At 52.9% G+C, this 16885-nt stretch overlaps 1 protein-coding gene across 1 annotated transcript in view; it reads left to right on the top strand.

The window, feature by feature from the left end:
• LOC307198494 (uncharacterized protein) overlaps positions 1–16885 on the top strand; it is a gene marked incomplete at its 5' end in the record, with an annotated part of 144476 nt that overhangs the window by 109909 nt on the left and 17682 nt on the right. Inside the window, 10 exons of the mRNA XM_079945463.1 lie at positions 218–361; positions 455–571; positions 2170–2550; positions 4209–4281; positions 4986–5152; positions 6567–6679; positions 7713–7794; positions 11157–11294; positions 13965–14127; positions 16367–16488. Coding sequence (XP_079801589.1) covers positions 218–361; positions 455–571; positions 2170–2550; positions 4209–4281; positions 4986–5152; positions 6567–6679; positions 7713–7794; positions 11157–11294; positions 13965–14127; positions 16367–16488 — 1500 coding nt within the window. The remainder of the gene's footprint in view (positions 1–217; positions 362–454; positions 572–2169; positions 2551–4208; positions 4282–4985; positions 5153–6566; positions 6680–7712; positions 7795–11156; positions 11295–13964; positions 14128–16366; positions 16489–16885) is intronic.

The following is a 16885-nucleotide window of genomic DNA, read 5'->3' as shown; positions in this document are numbered from 1 at the left end:
CCCTCCCCCGAGCTCTGTTGATTTCCTTCCTTTTTAAGGCTGAATAGCATTGCATTGGGTGGATGGACCAGATTTTGTTGAGCCATTTATTCATCAGTGGACACTTGGGTCGCTTCCACCCTTTGGCTATTGTTACGAGTGCTGCTATGAACACGGGTGTACAAATATCTCTTCATGGTATCTCACACGAGTCTTGGTTTCTCTTGCTCTATTGTAGACCCAGCAGGAGGTAAACTTGCTGCTCACACACAACCTGCTTCAGCCCTTGGCCCTCCCAGCCCACGTCCTGCTGGACCTGACCACCGAGAGGCTCGGGCCCAGCTACAGACACATCCTGCATGTTGGAGTGGATGGCAGACAGGTGGGGGCTCTGCTGACGGGGCCTTGGGGGGCTGGGGGCTGTGGGGATGGCCCAGCCCAACGGCCCCAGTCCCACGGTCATCCACCCTGACAGGTGTCTGAGGAGCTGACCTTCACTAGGTGGCCGGAGCACATCTCCCTAGACTGCACGTTCCAGCACAACATCCCCACACTGCAGACGCTGTGGGTGGAGGACAAGCTGGGCCTGCAGGTCAGCCTCAGCAAGTACCAGTGAGAGTGGAAATCATTCATTCATTCATTCATTCAACAAACCTTTCTGGAAATACCTCAGAGACAAAGGGATGGTAGAACAAGGTTCGGACCTCCCTCTGAGCCTCAGTCTCCTCATCTGGAAATTGGGGGTGCTAATACTCATTTTTCTTGCCCAGCCATGTGCCCCGGGGCTGTTACACACTCTCCTCCTCCAGAGCTCCTCGCACTCCCAGCAGACCTGGCGCTTGTCCTCAGCCCTCTTTTTCCCCGTTTTCCACACACACTCCCTTCATGCGCTCATCCAGTCTCACACCAGTGCCGTCTCTGCACTGCCATGTCCCCCATTTCTCCCTCCACTAAACCCCAGACCCGTAGGCCCACCTGCCTGCTGGATCTCCACTCGGGTGCCTGGCAGGCACCTCCGACCTGACTGTTCCAAACCAGACAGGCCAACACCCCCGACCTGCCCCTCCCCGTCTCCCCATCTCGGCAAATGGCACCTCGTCCATCCTTCCAGTCGTGCAGTCAAACCCTTGAAGTCAACCTGGATTGACCAGCCTCCACCCAGGAGCCCCCCAAGAGTCACCTCGTTAGCACAAAAGACTCTCCTATCATCCAGGAAATTCTAAGGGACTCAGGAGCTCCACGTCAGATGCTCCTGTCACCCCCATCACTCAAGAATTTACAAGGGTACAGGGGCTCTGTGTCAGGACTGGGGTCAAAGACCAAACATTAGCAGGAACCGGGGGCAGAGACATCTATATCTACATCTTTCTTCTTATTTCACACCCTTCCTAGCCTCTTCCCAGCTTTCTCTTTTCCATCATCTTCCCATTGTTTGACACGTGACGCCTTTGACCTTGTCCTGGTCTGTCTCCCACTGCTGGTGTTTAAGCTCCACGGGGTCAGACATTTCTGTCTGTCGTGTGCGTGACAGCATCCCTAGGTTTAACAGGGCCCAGCATGTAGTAGGTGCTCAGTCAGCATCGTTGAATGATGGAGTGACACTTCCCACTTTATAGGGTGGGTGACATAAAGCAGGGAGGGGCCTCGCCACCTGTTGCCACGCACTGCGTGTTTGGCCAGTGATGGCTGCCGTGCTGTCGTGGCTCCAGTGATTAACTTACGTACACATGGTGGGGAGGTTGCGAACTCAAAGGCCTTTGAGGGCCAAGGTGTGTATTTTTAACTTTTTGAAAAAATTGGAAAAAATTTTATTGTTAACTTTTTTATTGTGGCAAAATATGTATTGACCATTTGAACTATTTTAAAGTGTACAATTTAGGGGCACTTAGTACATTCATAAATTTGTGCGACTACTCTCTAATTCAGAACGTTTTCATCGCCCCAGATGGGAACCCTGTACCTGGTAGCAGTCACTCCTCAGCAGGCAGAGCCCCTCACCACCAGCAAAACAGCACACGTGTAGTTGGCCACGTGTAACCTCCAACCTGCTTCCTTGAAGGGGTCCCGGTTCTTCCCATCCCAGCGGCATGGGTGGTACAAAACCCCAGGGTTTGTGGGAGCTGGTGCCAGCTGGGCTGGGCTGACGCTCTCTGTGCAGGGTGGTCCAGCATCTCCTGGGTGTCATTCCAGGTCTCCGTGGACGTTCACGACGGTGACTCTGGCTTTGAGAATTCGGGACGCGTCTCGGCAGGGGCCACGTCTCTGAACTACTCTGTGAGCTGCCATCACCGCGATGGGCGCCTGGAGCTTTCTGGCTGGAGTGAGCACGACAGCCAGGCCCTATGGCAGGCGGGGTTCCCAGCAGAGGCCCGCATCAGCGCCGAGCTGCAGACACGCGGTAAGGCCGCCAGGCACTGCCCATGGATGAGAGCTGGCTTCTCCCATGTGGTGACTGCCCGCCAGCCTAAGGCCCAGTTGACCCTGAGCTCCAGGACTAACCAGGACACCCTTGGCCTTGGAGCCTCACTCCTAAGGGAGCGTCTATTCACTTCCCAGGGCCGCCAAAGCAACGTACCATAAACTGGGTGGCTTAAAACAACAGAAGTTTATTCTCCCGCAGTTCTGGAGGCCGGAAGTCAGAAATCAGGTGTTGTCAGGGCCATGCTCCTTCCAAAGTCTTCAGGGGAAAATCCTTCCTTGCCTCTTCTAGCTCCTGGTGGCCCCAGGGGTTCCTGGGCTTGTGGCCGCATCACTGCAATCTCTGCCCCTGTGTCTCTGCCTCTTCTCTTCTTTTTATGAGGATGCCAGTCATTGGACGAGGGCCCGTCCTAATCTAGCGCCTCATCTTGGCTTGGTTACCGCTTCAGAGACCCTATTTCCCAATAAGGCCGCATTCACAGGTCAGGGACTTAGGACTTCAACATAATTTTTAGGGGGAAACAGTTTAACCCATATTGGAGGAGGAAGGGAAGATGACAGTGATAAGAGCCACCATTGATTGAATGCTTACTGCGTACATACCAGGCAAGTCCTCAATGCACAGGAGCTGAGGGAATCTGCTCAGCCATCCCATGCACACCAAGGGAAAGTTGAAGCCCCCAGTGGGGCCTTTGGGCCCTCAGGAGCCACACCCTAACCTCTAACCTCTCTCCTGGCCCCTGCTCATTCCACTCCTTGATATTCCTCCAACGCATGAGGCTTGCTTCTGCCTCAGGACCTTTGTACAGGCTATTCCCTCTGCCCGGAATGCTCTTCCCCACAGTCACTCTCTCACCTCCTTTGGGTATTTCTCAAATGTCGTCTCCTCAGTGAAGCCTTGCCTGCTCCCCCTATTTATTTGCACCCCCACCTCTCTCCAGCTCTCCCCATCCCTCTCCCTGGCTTTGTCATTCTAACATACTGTGTAACTTACTTTTTAAATATCTTTATTTCTCATTGCCTGTCTTCCACTCACCCCACACTAGAATGTACACTCCACAAGGACGGGGATGATGTTTGTTTGCAGAGTGACAGATAGTAGGTGTTCAATTAACCATCTGTTGAGTGAATGTGTGAACATATGAGAGAGGGGTTAGTAACACCATCCCTATTCTGCAAGGGAGGAACAGAAGTACAGAGAGGTTGAGTCACTTGTTCCGGGCTACACAGCTGGTTAATGATGAATCCAGGTGGTATGACTCCAGAGCCACCCTCTGACCCCTGTGTAGATTGTGGAGATCAGGATCCCTGTGTGTCCCCGAGTCCCTTGGGTCGTCTTCTTCTGGTCTCAAACTCTTCCATCCTCGGCTCTCAGCATCCTGTGGTGCGAGCGGGGGTCTGGGTCAGACAGGCGACTGTCTCGGTGTGCGCTGACCTCACAGACTGCTCTGAGGAAGGGTTTATAGGGGGTGTGGGAGGAAAGTAATAGGACAGTCGTCCCAGGGATAATTTCCACACTCCAGTTCCCCGGAACCAGGAGGCCTGGTGTGCTGGCCTCCAGCCAGGGTGACCTCTCACCCCCAACCCACTGCCGTCCCAGTCCCTCGGGGGGCGTTTTCTGCCTGGCATCAGCATTCTTGGTGACTTCCCACAATCTGGAACCTCCCCGGGCAAGAGGACTTGGTCCCCTTCACTGTGTGTCCCCTCGTTCCTCATGCCCCCCCCACATAGTAGGTGCACGTGGTTGAACATTGCATGATGAAGGAAGGAAACGACCCCTTCCTGAGACCTGCTATGTGCCCCATGCACAGGTGTTCGCAGATGTGGAATCTCAGTTGATCTTGGCAATGTCCCTCGAGGTGGGCGGGCTGTGCCCACTTTTAGGTGAGGAGACTGAGGCTCAGAGCTGCCAGGCTTGTCTGTGTCTGCCAGAGAGGGCCACCCACCCTGCTAGCCCCAAGTGGCAGGTGACGGGGCTGGGCCAGATCCTGGGCTCTCCTTTTCTGGAGAGTTTTTACCTGCTGCGAAGATGAGGGGCAGCCCAGCGGGAGGCAGGGGACTGGAAGAGATGCCCCTGTGGGGTGGGAGGGGACAGAGACCCTCCAGCCTGGGCCAGGCAAGCTGCAGGTCAGTATTATTTGGTATTGATTTGATATTTGATTGACCCTGAAGAGACGCATCATTGGTTTGTTCATTCCCTCAACAAGTACCGGACACCTATGATGTGTCTGGCTGGGGCTGTGCTAAGTGCTGGGGTTATAGCAGGGAATGAAACAGACGAAAGGCCCTCCCATCATGGAGCTGACCTTCTGGCAGGGGAGGGAGCAGGAAGCGCCGGGAGGTCCTTTAGATGGGCAGTCATGGGGGGCTCCTCGGAGGAGTTGTCCTGTCAGCAGCGACTCCAATGAGAGAAGGAACTGGCCAGGCCTAGATTGGGGGACGCCTCATGACAGATGATGTCACTGGGACTCAGAGAGGTGAAACACTTGCCCAGGGTCAATCCCACTGGTATCCTCAGGCTGCGACCCTAAACTGGGAAGGGAGGTGAACCCCAGTCTCTAGCAGCCTTTGCCATTCTCTGCCTTTAGAGACCCAGACCCAGGCCCATGTGGTCCTCCAAAGTGGGGATGGTGGGATCAGCGTGGACGTGGCAGCCCTGGTGGCCTGGCCGGTGAACGGCCCTCTGGAGCTGGTGGTGAATGTCAGCCACACGGCGCCCGCTCTCCGGAGGCTGGGCCTGCCCTTCGCCAGCCAGGTGAGGAGTGGGTGGCCAGCCTGGCCAGGGGCAGGCTCCCTCCTAATTCTGTCAACTCCCATCCTGTTCCCGGGAGCACAATTGACCGGGATGCTCTTGCCTTGTGTCTCTCCAGCACTTTACAGTTTGTAAAGGCTTTATTAATAATAGTAATAATTGTAACCAGTGTCTACTGAGTGACCTCTGTATTCCCAGCTGTGGGGCTGGTGTGGACTGGCCCCCTGCATCTCTGTGTTCCAGTTCCTGATGCTGTGTCCTTTCCGCCCTTCCACTTTTTAATCAAAATCAAAGCTCAGCTTCCATTTGTAGAGCACCTACTGCGTGCTCGGCACCATTCTAAGGGTTTTATATGCATTGACTCATCACCTGACACCCCAGCGAGAGGCAGAGTGGCACAGTTGTTACGGAATGCCGTCTCCGGAGGTAGTCCCAGCTCTGCCTTTTGCTGGCTGTGTGGCCTTGGGCAAATTCCTTAACCTCTCTGTGCCCTCCATCTCCTCATCTGTGAAATGGGGATAATAATTGTATCAATAATGTGGGGGTTGTGAGGATGGAGCGAGGAATACCAGGAATGCACCTGGGACGGCGTGTGGCTGAAGCAGATGCTTTAGAAGCTTCTGCTGCTCTGGTGGTGATGATGATGGTGGTAACTAATCATCATCATCATCATCTCTGGGTCACACATGAGTGCCTAGGTGACCTGCCCAAGGTCACAAAACAAGTAGACATCAAAATAGGGACTCAGGCTTGGTACGGGGCCCTTCCATGAGATGCTCCCCGCTAACAACCCCTGAGAAACGAAACGTGCTGTGGCCCCACTGCATGGGGCCATGTTCCAGCCACTGTCGTGTGGTGTGAACTCACCTTGCTTGGCTGGGCCCTCCCACTCCCCCACGAGTCACAGAGCGCACGCATCAAAGCCTCTTTTCCAACCTCCTGTTTTGGACTATCCAGCAATCCCCCTGCCCCTCACTGCACTCTGCCGTGGGAGGAGTCCTGGAGGGCCAGGATGTCACTGTTTACGCAGAGGGTCTGCGTCACTGTAACCCACAACGGAGCAGCCCGAGCTCCCTTCTCCCCCTGACTTCATCTGAATCCCCTTTTCCTGGCCTCAGGACCGGGTGATGGGAGACCCGTGGGGAGGTCATTCTTTGCCGACGTCAGGGGCGCAGGTCTGCACTGGGGACCCACAGTAGGCAACCTGGGCTGCAGTGAGGGAGCCAGTCCAGGCCCTGCCCAAGGGTCCTCACCGTCCAAGAGGTTGTTAGATGGGGCCAGGCCTGATGGGCGTCTGCCACGCCAGGCTCGGGGGGACAGGGACATGCTGGGGCTGTGGAGCATGGCCTGGCCTGTGAGGGTCCTCAGGCCCCTACCCTCCCCACACCTCACAGCCTTCCCCCACATCCCTCTTCAGCTCATGTTCTGGGAGCTCTGGACAGAGGAGGAGATGAGTTCTTCCCTGCAGCTGACCTGTGATTCTCAAGCCTGCCTGGTCTTCAACATCCGTGGCCAGAACCGGGCGCTCAGGTGAGGGGTTCTCTACACTCTGGGGGCCCTGAGAGGAGAGGAATGAGTGAGGGAGACCACAGCTGAGCACTCCTGACCTACAGCCCCACTGCACAGGTGTGACAAGGGAGGCTCAGAGAGGCCAAGTGACTTACCCAAGGTCACACGGCTGATAAAATATCTTTGACCTCTGGGGGCAGGACATGGATGAGGAGTTCTTGGTCTCACAAACTAAATGCATCCCAGGCCTCGAGTACATATTAGTAACTATTACGGCTCTTCAATCCAGGGACCTGCTGGGTGCCGGGGTCGGGGGTCTTACAGTCAGATGAAGTCAGGTGGCCAGTGGTTCTCACCTGGGGGCGAGTGTGCCCACCCAGGAGTGTCTGGCAATGTCTGGGGAAATGTCTGGTTGTTACGACTCGGCATGGGATGCTACTGGCTCCTAGTGGGCGGGGGCCAGAGGTGCTGCCAGACCCCTGTAACGCACAGGTGAGCCCACGACAGTGAATCGTGTGGCCCAAGGTGTCAGCTGCGCTGAGGGTGAGACACCCTGGTGTAGAGGCACCACCGGGCCAGGACAGCCCCCAGGGCTGGCAGCAGTGGGGAGACATGAGCACCCCAGCCTGAAGAGGCAAGGAAGGGGTGCTGGGAGGGAGCCCGGGTTTAAATCCCACCGTCCTCTCTGCTGAGGCTCCACTGGCCAAGCCCGAGGGGGCCCGTCGGTGGGCCTCCAGAAGACGTGCCTCCCGGTACCACCCAGCCCCTGTGCTGAAGGGGAAACTGAGGGACTTGCCCAATGTCCCTGCCCAGGACCAGGCAGAGGCCAAGCTGGGATTCAAACTCAGGTCGCCTGGGGGCAGGCTGCAGCCCCGACCATTACAACCCATGGCCCTCGGGCCTCGGGGCGTGTGAATAGCCCTTTATCGGCTCTTCTGCTGCTGTGTGAGTCTCCACCCCTCTGCTGGGGAGGTTGGCTTGGTCCTGACCCGGCCCTGGAGGCCCTGGACAGGGTGCGCTCAAGCCAGGCCTCTCACATCCTCTTTCTTTCCAGCAAAGAGCTGCGGCTCTCAGGCCGGCATCACCTCCCCATCCTCCTAGGCTGCTGCCCCAGCAGAGCCTCAGCCTCAACCAAGGTAACTGTGTCCCTGCCTCCCCCGAGCTCCTAACCGGTTCCAGGTGCCCTGCCCGAGGCGGGTGTGGAGAGTGTTAACACATCCACATCTGTCTGCCGGCTGCACAGGCCCCCGTGGGCGACGCTCGGAAACCCCTGGCTCCAGCTTTCCCAAACAGGCCCAGGTTTACATTCCTGGGCTATAGCCCCTGCGGCCCCCAGCCAGGCCCACGAGACCCTTAGGAGCCAGGGGAGGCTCTGCCCGCCTGGTGCCTGGTGCCGCCTCACCCGGCCTGGCACGCTCCCGGTCGCTGGATCAGATGACACGGCCTCAGATGAGCTGAGCCAGCATCACCTCCCAGGTGTCCCGTCTGCCTTCCCACGGGTCTTTGCGTGTCTTCGTGCCCTGTGTCCACAAATCCCATTTTTACCTGGAACCCCCAGCATCTCCCGCACTCATGCATCTGCCCTGTGTGTAGCATCTGGAGGTCCTGGGGGAAGACAGGAGGACCCATGAGACCCATGATTCCCCCTCCCTCCGTGCTGCTGCCGTTGTTTATTTCTGTCTGCCCCTCTTCCCCAGATCAGGAGATCCTGGAGGGTGTGCCCAGCACCTGGCACAGGGCCCAGTACATAGTAGGTGCGCGTAGTGAATGAATGAAAGAAAGAAAGAATGAATGAAGGAATGACAGGATGTGTAAATGAGTGAGTGATTAAAAATCACTAGCTGGTCACTTCATTATCCCACCAGCCACCCAGTTTTGTTAAAAGCCCTCCCTGCCCTGGGCCAGGCTGCCTTTGTTTATAGAGCACCTACTGTGTGCCAGGCCCTGTACCCACACATCACACAGAATCTCAGTGCTCCCCAGATTTCACTGCACCATCATTTGGGGAACGTCTTAGTTTTCCCCTAATCTTTATTTTGAATAATTTCCAACCTATAGAAAAGTTATTGTAGGACAGTGGACATTTACCAATCGGTTTTCTCCCCAGTTTTATTGAGATGTAATTGACATACAGCACTGTATAACTTTAACATGTACAGCATACTGATCTGACTTACATCTATTATGAAATAACTACAGTAAGTTTAGTCAACATCCATCATCTCATAGAGATACAGAAAAAGAAAAGGAAAAAAAATTATTTCCTTGTGATAAGAACTCTTAGAATCTCCTCTCTTTTTTTTTAAAATTAATTTTTATTGGAATATAGTTGATTTACAATGCTGTGTTACTTTCGGCTGTACAGCAAAGTGATTCAGTTGTACGTATACATATAGCCACTCTTTTTTAGATTCTGTTCCCATGTAGGTCATTACGGAGCATTGAGTAGAGTTCCCTGTGCTCTACAGTAGGTCCTTATTAGTTATCTATTTTATATATGTGTATATATCAATCCCAATCTCCCAATTTATCCCTCCCCCCCTTTCCTCCTTGGTAATCATAAGTTTGTTTTCTGCATCTGTTTCTGTTTTGTAAATTGGTTCATTTGTACCTTTCTCTTCTCTTAACCACTTTCAAATATACCATCCAACAGGGTTAACTGTAGTCATCCTGTTGTACATACATCCCTGGTATTTATCTTGTATCACCAAGTGTTAATATCTTACCACATCTTTCTATTTATACTTACATATGTTATATACATTTGTATATTCGTACACGTATTTTCTGTATTATTGTGAGTTAATATTGAGTTGTTTCTGGAGGCATCTCTTTACTCCTAAATACTGCAGCGAGTATTTCCTATAACAAGGGTATTTTCTTGTATAACACAACAGAATTACAAAATTCAGGAAATTTAACATGTGACATAATACCATTATCGAATATATGGTTCATCATAAAATTTCCCAGTTGTCGCATTCTTTTACAATAATGTTCTTTCGAGCGGTTTTGTTTTGTTTGTTTTAAATCCGGAATGCAGATCAGGATCATCCAGGGTATTCAGTTTCTTAATCTAGAAATTCAGTTTCTTAATCCGAAATCTCTTTAGTTTCTTAATCTAGAACAGAGGTCTGCAAACTTTTACTGTAAAGGGCCAGATAATAAACATTTTAGCCTTTACACCCAATACCCTCTCTGTCGCAACTACTACCATTGTAACAAAAGAGCAGCGATAGACAGTATGTAAGTAAATGGGCATGGTCGTGTTCCAATAAAACTTTATTTACAAAATGAGGCAGTGGGCCAAATTTGGCCCAAAGACGGACCCCTGATCTAGAAGTTCTCTTCCCACTGCCTACATTTTATTATTACACTTTTCAGACACTGAAAAATTAAAACAATTTTATAGTGAACACCCACATACCCATCACCTAGGTTTTTTTCATTCATATTTTGTTCTACTTTATCACATAGTTCTCCATCCTTCTTAATTTTTGATGCATTTCAAAGTAAGTTGCTGATATTGATATACTTGCCCCAAGCATTTCATTGTCATTAACCACATTAAAGAAGAACTGCATTGCACAACAAGGATTTACTGTGTAGCACAGGGAACTGTATTAAGTATCTTGTAATAACCTATAATGGAAAAGAATCGGAAGCTGTATACCTGAAACTAACACAATATTGTAAATATGCTATAGTTAAGTTTTCAAAAGAACTCCTGCATTGATGATTTTGCAGTGTTCAGGCAGTTGTTTTGCAAAAATCCCCCATTTGAATTTGTCAGATTGTTTGTGTGAGACATGATTCAGGTTGAACGTTTTTGACAGGGGCATCACTAAATTAATGATGCTTCTGGAGAGCTCTTAAGAATACCAGTTCTTGACCCAGTTTCCAGAGGCTCTGTTTTTGTAGGTCTTGGGTGGGGGCCCAGAATCTATATTTTTGGCAGGTGCCCTAAGTGATTCTGCTATCAGCCAGCCTGGAAGTTAGCACATTATTTCATATAGTTTTCGTATCAACCCATTAATAAAGTAGGTATCATTATCCCAGTTTATCTGATAAGAAAGTGAAGGTGGTTATGGAACTAGCTAGAGGTCATTCATCCCATACCTGCCAGAGCCCGAATTGGGGCCCTGGTCTGTTTAATGCAATGCTTGTGTGTTGTCCTCTGCAGTAGACTGCCCTCTGCTGTTCACAATGGTAATACAACTAGAATTCTTGCCTGCCCGCCCCAGGCTGGTAGCTATCTACAAGTCAGTGTTAACAGCATGAAGGGCACAGGGAGATTGTTGTCATGGCCACACCTGGTGGTCTAAACTGAGCTTCAGGACCCTCGAGTCATCAGAGTTTGTCCCATCCAGGGAGCTGTGCGTCTTTCGGGCCCGGGGCTTTGGGAGGCCGAGCTTGCTTAGTGTGGAGCCAGCATCTTCCTCAGTGTTCCGTCAGAGACTTGGATGAGGAGATCTGACTTGCTTTTCTTCTGGCCCAGCTACGATACTCTGAGGGTGGAGCCGAGAGCACATTTGCCTTGATGGTGGAGGAGCATCGTTTCCACGTTGGCTCCAGGCTGGTGGCTGCTAAGAACAGTCTCACCAACATCATCACGCTGGAACAGACCTTCCCCCAGGTGCGTGGAGGAGGCCAGAGCCAGGGCTAGGGCAGGCTGGGAGGCTCCTGGGGTAGCCCTTTGAGAAAAGAGGAATTGTCCTGGTTCCTGGGAGGATCCAATGCAGGCAGAGCTGTGATATGGGCAAAATTTGCTGGAGTGGATTCTCAGCTGGCCTCTGTATCCATCCATCCTCCCTCCTTCCCTCCCCTCCCTCCCTCCCTCCCTCCCTCCCTTCCTCCCTTCCTCCCTTTCTCCCTTCCTTCCTTCCTTCCTTCCTTCCTTCCTTCCACATTATTTATTGAGCATCTACTAGGTGCCAGACCAGACACTATTCCAGAAACTGGGGATGTTGCTTAGAACAGGATTGATGAGTCCTTCCTCTCATCAAGTGTACAGTCTAGTGGGGAGATTGACCAACAAAAAAATCAAATAAGAAAATATACCAGATGATGATACATACTATAGAAGAAACAAAATGGGGTGATATGAGTGGGAATTACTGGGGAGCTATTTAGGTGGCCAGGAAAGGCCCCACTAAGGAGATGACATTTGAGCTGGCCGGAGATGACAAGCAAATATCAGCCATTTGAAAATCTGGTGGAAAGAAGATACACAGACGGTCAACAAACACGTGAAAGGATGCTCAGCGTCACTGATCACTAGAGAAAAGCAAATCAAAACCACAGTGAGGTATCACCTCACACCAGTCAGAATGGCCACCACCAAAAAATCTACAAACAGTAAATGCTGGAGAGGGTGTGGAGAAAAGGGAACCCTCATGCACTGTTGGTGGGAATGTAAATTGATACAGCCACTATGGAGAACAGTATGGAGGTTCCTTAAAAAACTACAAATAGAACTACCATACGACCCAGCAATCCCACTACTGGCATATACCCTGAGAAAACCATAATTCAAAAAGAGTCATGTACCACAGTGTTCATTGCAGCTCTATTTACAATAGCCAGGACATGGAAGCAACCTAAGTGTCCATCAACAGATGAATGGACAAAGAAGATGTGGCACATATATACAATGGAATATTACTCAGCCATAAAAAGAAACGAAATTGAGTTATTTGTAGTGAGGTGGATGGACCTAGAGTCTGTCATACAGAGTGAAGTAAGTCAGAAAGAGAAAAACAAATACCATATGCTAACACATATATATGGAATCTAAGAAAAAAAAATGGTACTGATGAACCTAGGGGCAGGACAGGAATAAAGACGCAGATGTAGAGAATAGACTTGAGGACACCGGGAGGGGGAAGTGAGACGGGGGGGAAGCTGGGACGAAGTGAGAGAGTGGCATGGACATATATACACTACCAAATGTAAAATAGATAGCCAGTGGGAAGCAGCCACATAGCACAGGGAGATCAGCTCGGTGCTTTGCGACCACCTAGAGGGGTGGGAGAGGGAGGGTGAGAGGGAGAAGCAAGAGGGAGGGGATATGGGGATATATGAATGCATATAGCTGATTCACTTTGTTATACAGCAGAAACTAACACACCATTGTAAAGCAATTATACTCCAATAAAGATGTTAAAAAAAAGAAGAAAAGAAAAAAGAAAATCTAGTGAAAGAGCATTCCAGGCAGAGGGAACAAGACGTGCAAAGGGCCTGGGCAGGAATGAATTTGGCATATTTGAGGAATGGCCACTGGGCTGGAGCAGAGTAAGTGAGGGGGAAATGGTGGGCAGTAGTGGGAATCCAATCATGCAGGGCATGTCAGGCCACAGGGAGGAGTTTGGATTTGATTCTCTCTGAAATTGGACGCCTTTTGAGGACACTATCCAAGGGGTGCTTTCAGATTCCTCTGGCTGCTGTGTGGGGAGGGACCTACAGGGGACAGCAGAGACAACAGTGAAGAAGCCAGTGAGCAGGGCCAGAATGATGATGTCTTGGACCGAGGTGGGGGCAGTAGTGATGGGCTTTGGAGACATTTAAGAGTCAGTTCCCCTCGTCCCACCAAAAGTCCCCTCCACCCTCCACCTGTGGCACCCACCAGCAGGGAGAGTGCTCCTTGCTGAGCCTTTGCACAGGCTGTTCCTTCTGCCTAGAATGCCCTTCCCTGCTTTGTCCACTTATTTTCTTTGTGTTCCTTTGTCCTTCTAATATCTTTCGTGGCTACTCTTGTCACCTTGTCCCACCGTTTTCTGTTTCTGTGACTGTCTCCCCACCAGCCTGGAGGCCCTGAAGGGCCAGGGTCAGTCTTGGTTATCTTTGTACCCCAACCCCCAGCACTGGGTCAAGGACATAATACGTGCTCACTAAATGTTTGAGAAATCCTACTACCAACTGCAGCAGCCCCACATGGCATTGTCCATGGGTCCAGCCCTGGGCTGAGCACATCACACCCATTATATCACTGAAGTTGGCACTGTTATTCTTACCCCATTTTATACACAAGGAAATGAGGCCCAGAGAGGTTGGGAAACTGGCCCAAGGCCACACAGCTTGGAAGTGGAGCTGAGAGGCGGCTGTCCTCTTTACAGGGGGCGTCGGTCTCCTATGTCACACCCCTTGCACCCCGTCACTCCCCTCCCTTACATTATCTGCCCAGCCCAGTAAACTGTTAGAACTTTGTTTCTTGTGTTTCCTCTTCTGAAAGCTTCTCTCCTTTCCTACCCTCAGCGGGAACATGGGCCGGGTTCCCCTGTGACCCAGCTCCATCTTTCTCTTCCAGCTCCACACCCTTCCTGGGGAGCTGGTCCTGCAGACCTCATACGAGCGAGCCCGTGGCACCCGTGTCCTGCACCACATGGTGCTGTGGGACGGCCAGGAGATGGCCATCAACGGGAGCCTCTCCGGGCCTTTCCTCAAGCCCACCGGGACCCTCAGCCTGCAGGGTGAGTCTCCCAGCGGCTGCAGCAGGGGTGGCCCATTCACCCAGTCACTCAGAGCACCATCATTGAGCACCTGCTTATCCCAGGTGCTGTTCCAGGTGCTGGGGATCCACTGGGAAATAAGATGGCCCAGGTCCCCGCCTCCGGGGAGGCAGGCTGTGAGCAGGGACACATACTGAACAAGATAACGTCAGGGTGTCTCCTAGAGAGAAGGACTGAGAAAACAAGCAGGGCTTGGTTTGGGGGCCTGGAGCTCCTCCAGGTGGGGTGGTCGGGGAAGGGCTGTCTCAGGAGGTGATGTTTAAGCTGAGCCCTGAGTGACAAGAAGGTGAAGCTTTGGGGAGATCATTGCAGGCAGAAGGAACAGCAGGTGCAAAGGCCCTGGGGTGGGAACAAGCTTTGTGGCTGGAGCAACAGCAGCAAGGCCAGTGTGACTGGAGTGGACTGAAGGGAGGAGCAGGGGGGAGATGAGGTGGGAGAGGTCAGGGGAGCCAGGTCACACAGGATCCCAGGCCCGGACAAGGAGTTGGGGTTTTACCTGAGTGTGTTAAGACAGGAGGGTAGGGCCAGGGCGTGGAAGGTGTGCCAACTCTGAGCATCCCCGAGAGGTTTCAGAGCTGAGGCTGACAGACTGAAGGTTGGCAGGGGAGGTGAGTGCAGCCCCAATGGTGGCACCCGTGACCCCTGCGGCCCTCCAGGAAACAACCCTGTCCCCAAGGGTCTGTGCACACAGACTGTCAGTTAGTGTTTGAGGAGCCCCCTTAGAGCAGAGCCCGACCTGCTGGCCTGCCAGGCGGGAGACACGGTGCAGACCCTGGCCCCGGGGGACGGCTTGCTGAGTGGCCCAGTGGAGTTCCCCATGATCACGGTTGCCACACATGTGCCCTGCAAGGCAGAGGAAATGAGAAGACCCTCAGCATGCCAGGGCGGTGTGTGTGATGCCCTCGTGTGCATGTGTGATGCCCTCGTGTGCATGTGTGAGCGTGTGCGTGCTCGGGGGCCCGTGGGTGGGCTGAGCAGTCCGTGGGCCCTGCCAGGTACTTACAGAGCATAGGAGCCAGCAGGTCAGGGGTGGAGGGAATGAGGGGTGCGGCTCTGCATGTGGCATGCAAATGTGGTCAGTGCTCCCTGGACTGGTGACCAGATGATGCCTTGAGAACCAGCTGGTGCCACCGTCTCTGGGCACAGCTCCCCAGAGTCTGTGTGGGGACAGGCAGCACCCCTTCCAGAGGGCTCAGAGGGCAGCATGGTGGCTGTTGTCTGCAATGGGGTCTTGGTGGACTCCTGCTCTGGGGGTCTAGGAAGGCAGGACCAGTTGGTGGCCTCACAGGATGGGATCAAGTGGTGCAGGAGGTCAGGGCAGCTGGACTCAGCCTTAACGGATGAAGGAAGAAAATCTAGGGCAAGGAGACTGTCTGCTGTGAGGCCTCAGCTATGAAGGTACCACCTGAGTCACACCCCAAGGTGGAATGAGATCATGGGGCAGGTGGGTGTGGCCAGGTAGGTGTGGGTCATTCAAAGAGGCCTGGGCAACCATGAGTGTAAGGGACCTGAGAGTGATACAAGAAGGAGACTGTATCAGTCAGCTATTGCTGTGTAACAAATGACCCCAAACTCAGTGACTTATAGTAATAAGCATTTATCACTGCTCATGGGCCTGTGGGTCAGCTGGGCAGCTCTTCTGGTCTTACTCACGCATCAAAGTCAGCCCCAAGTTGGGTAGGTGGTGCTGCTGATCTTGGCTGGGCTTTCTAATGTGTTCGGGGGCCTGGCTGCCTGTCAGCTGGTCTGGGACAGCCTCGACCGAAACATTCAGGTTCTCCTCTGTGTGGTGTCACCGTCCAGCAGGCCAGCCTGGGTTTGTTCTCACAGTGGCTGGTCAGGGATCCCAGAGAGCCAGTGGGAGCTGAGGACGCTTTAGGCCTAGGCTGGGTTTGCCAGTGTCAACTTCAAATTCTACAAGCAAATCACAAGGCCAACCCAGGTTCAAGGGCCAGGGAAACAAATTCCACCTCTTGATGGAGGAGGTACAAAGCCTCGTTGCAGGAGTAGAGATTTGGGGTTCTCACGGGGACACTGAGGGACTATACTGAGTGGTATGGGGACCAAGTGAGGGTGTAGCTTCTGAATTTTGTGCAGATTACCTGAGCGTGTGGCCCCAAAGTGGCCCCCTATACCCTCTCGGCCTCGAGCCAATGTCCTCAGCTCATGTTCCCGCCCCTCCCCGTGTCCCTGCCTGCAGTGGAGCTCACCCACCCGCTGCCGCTCCCCCTGCCTCGGCACTGCAGCCTCCGCCTTGCCTCTGAGCATTCGCGACGCAGCCACCAGGATGACCTGGTCGTGGGCTGGGATGGCAAAAACCAGGTAGGCGTCAGGGCTGGAAGGATACCTGGGAAGCCCACCCTGTGGCCTGAGTGGGGCACTTGGGGCCCTGCCCTGCCCGAGGAGCCTTACAGGGCCAACAGGGCTGGGCCCCAGTCCCCAAGGGACCATCGGAAGGGCACTGGGTGGGAGGAGGAAACCTGGGTCCCAGCACCACCTGGGACAGGAAGACCAGTGGCTGACGCATACTGCAGGCCTCTTGTGTGCCAGGTACATCAGCCCCATTTCTAGAAGATGAAATTGAAGCTCAGAGAGGCATGAGGTCTTGCCCAGAGTCATGGAGCTACTGGAAGGCAGGGCTGGGATTTGAACCCATGAAATGCCTCCAGCCACCACAAGGTGTCACTCCCAGTCCCATCTTTGTCATATGCTTGTCCCC

This window comes from Stenella coeruleoalba (assembly GCF_951394435.1).
Source record: "Stenella coeruleoalba genome assembly, chromosome: 15".
In the NCBI taxonomy this organism is placed as follows: Eukaryota; Metazoa; Chordata; class Mammalia; order Artiodactyla; family Delphinidae; genus Stenella; species Stenella coeruleoalba.
This window is presented reverse-complemented; position numbering and strand designations above follow the sequence as displayed.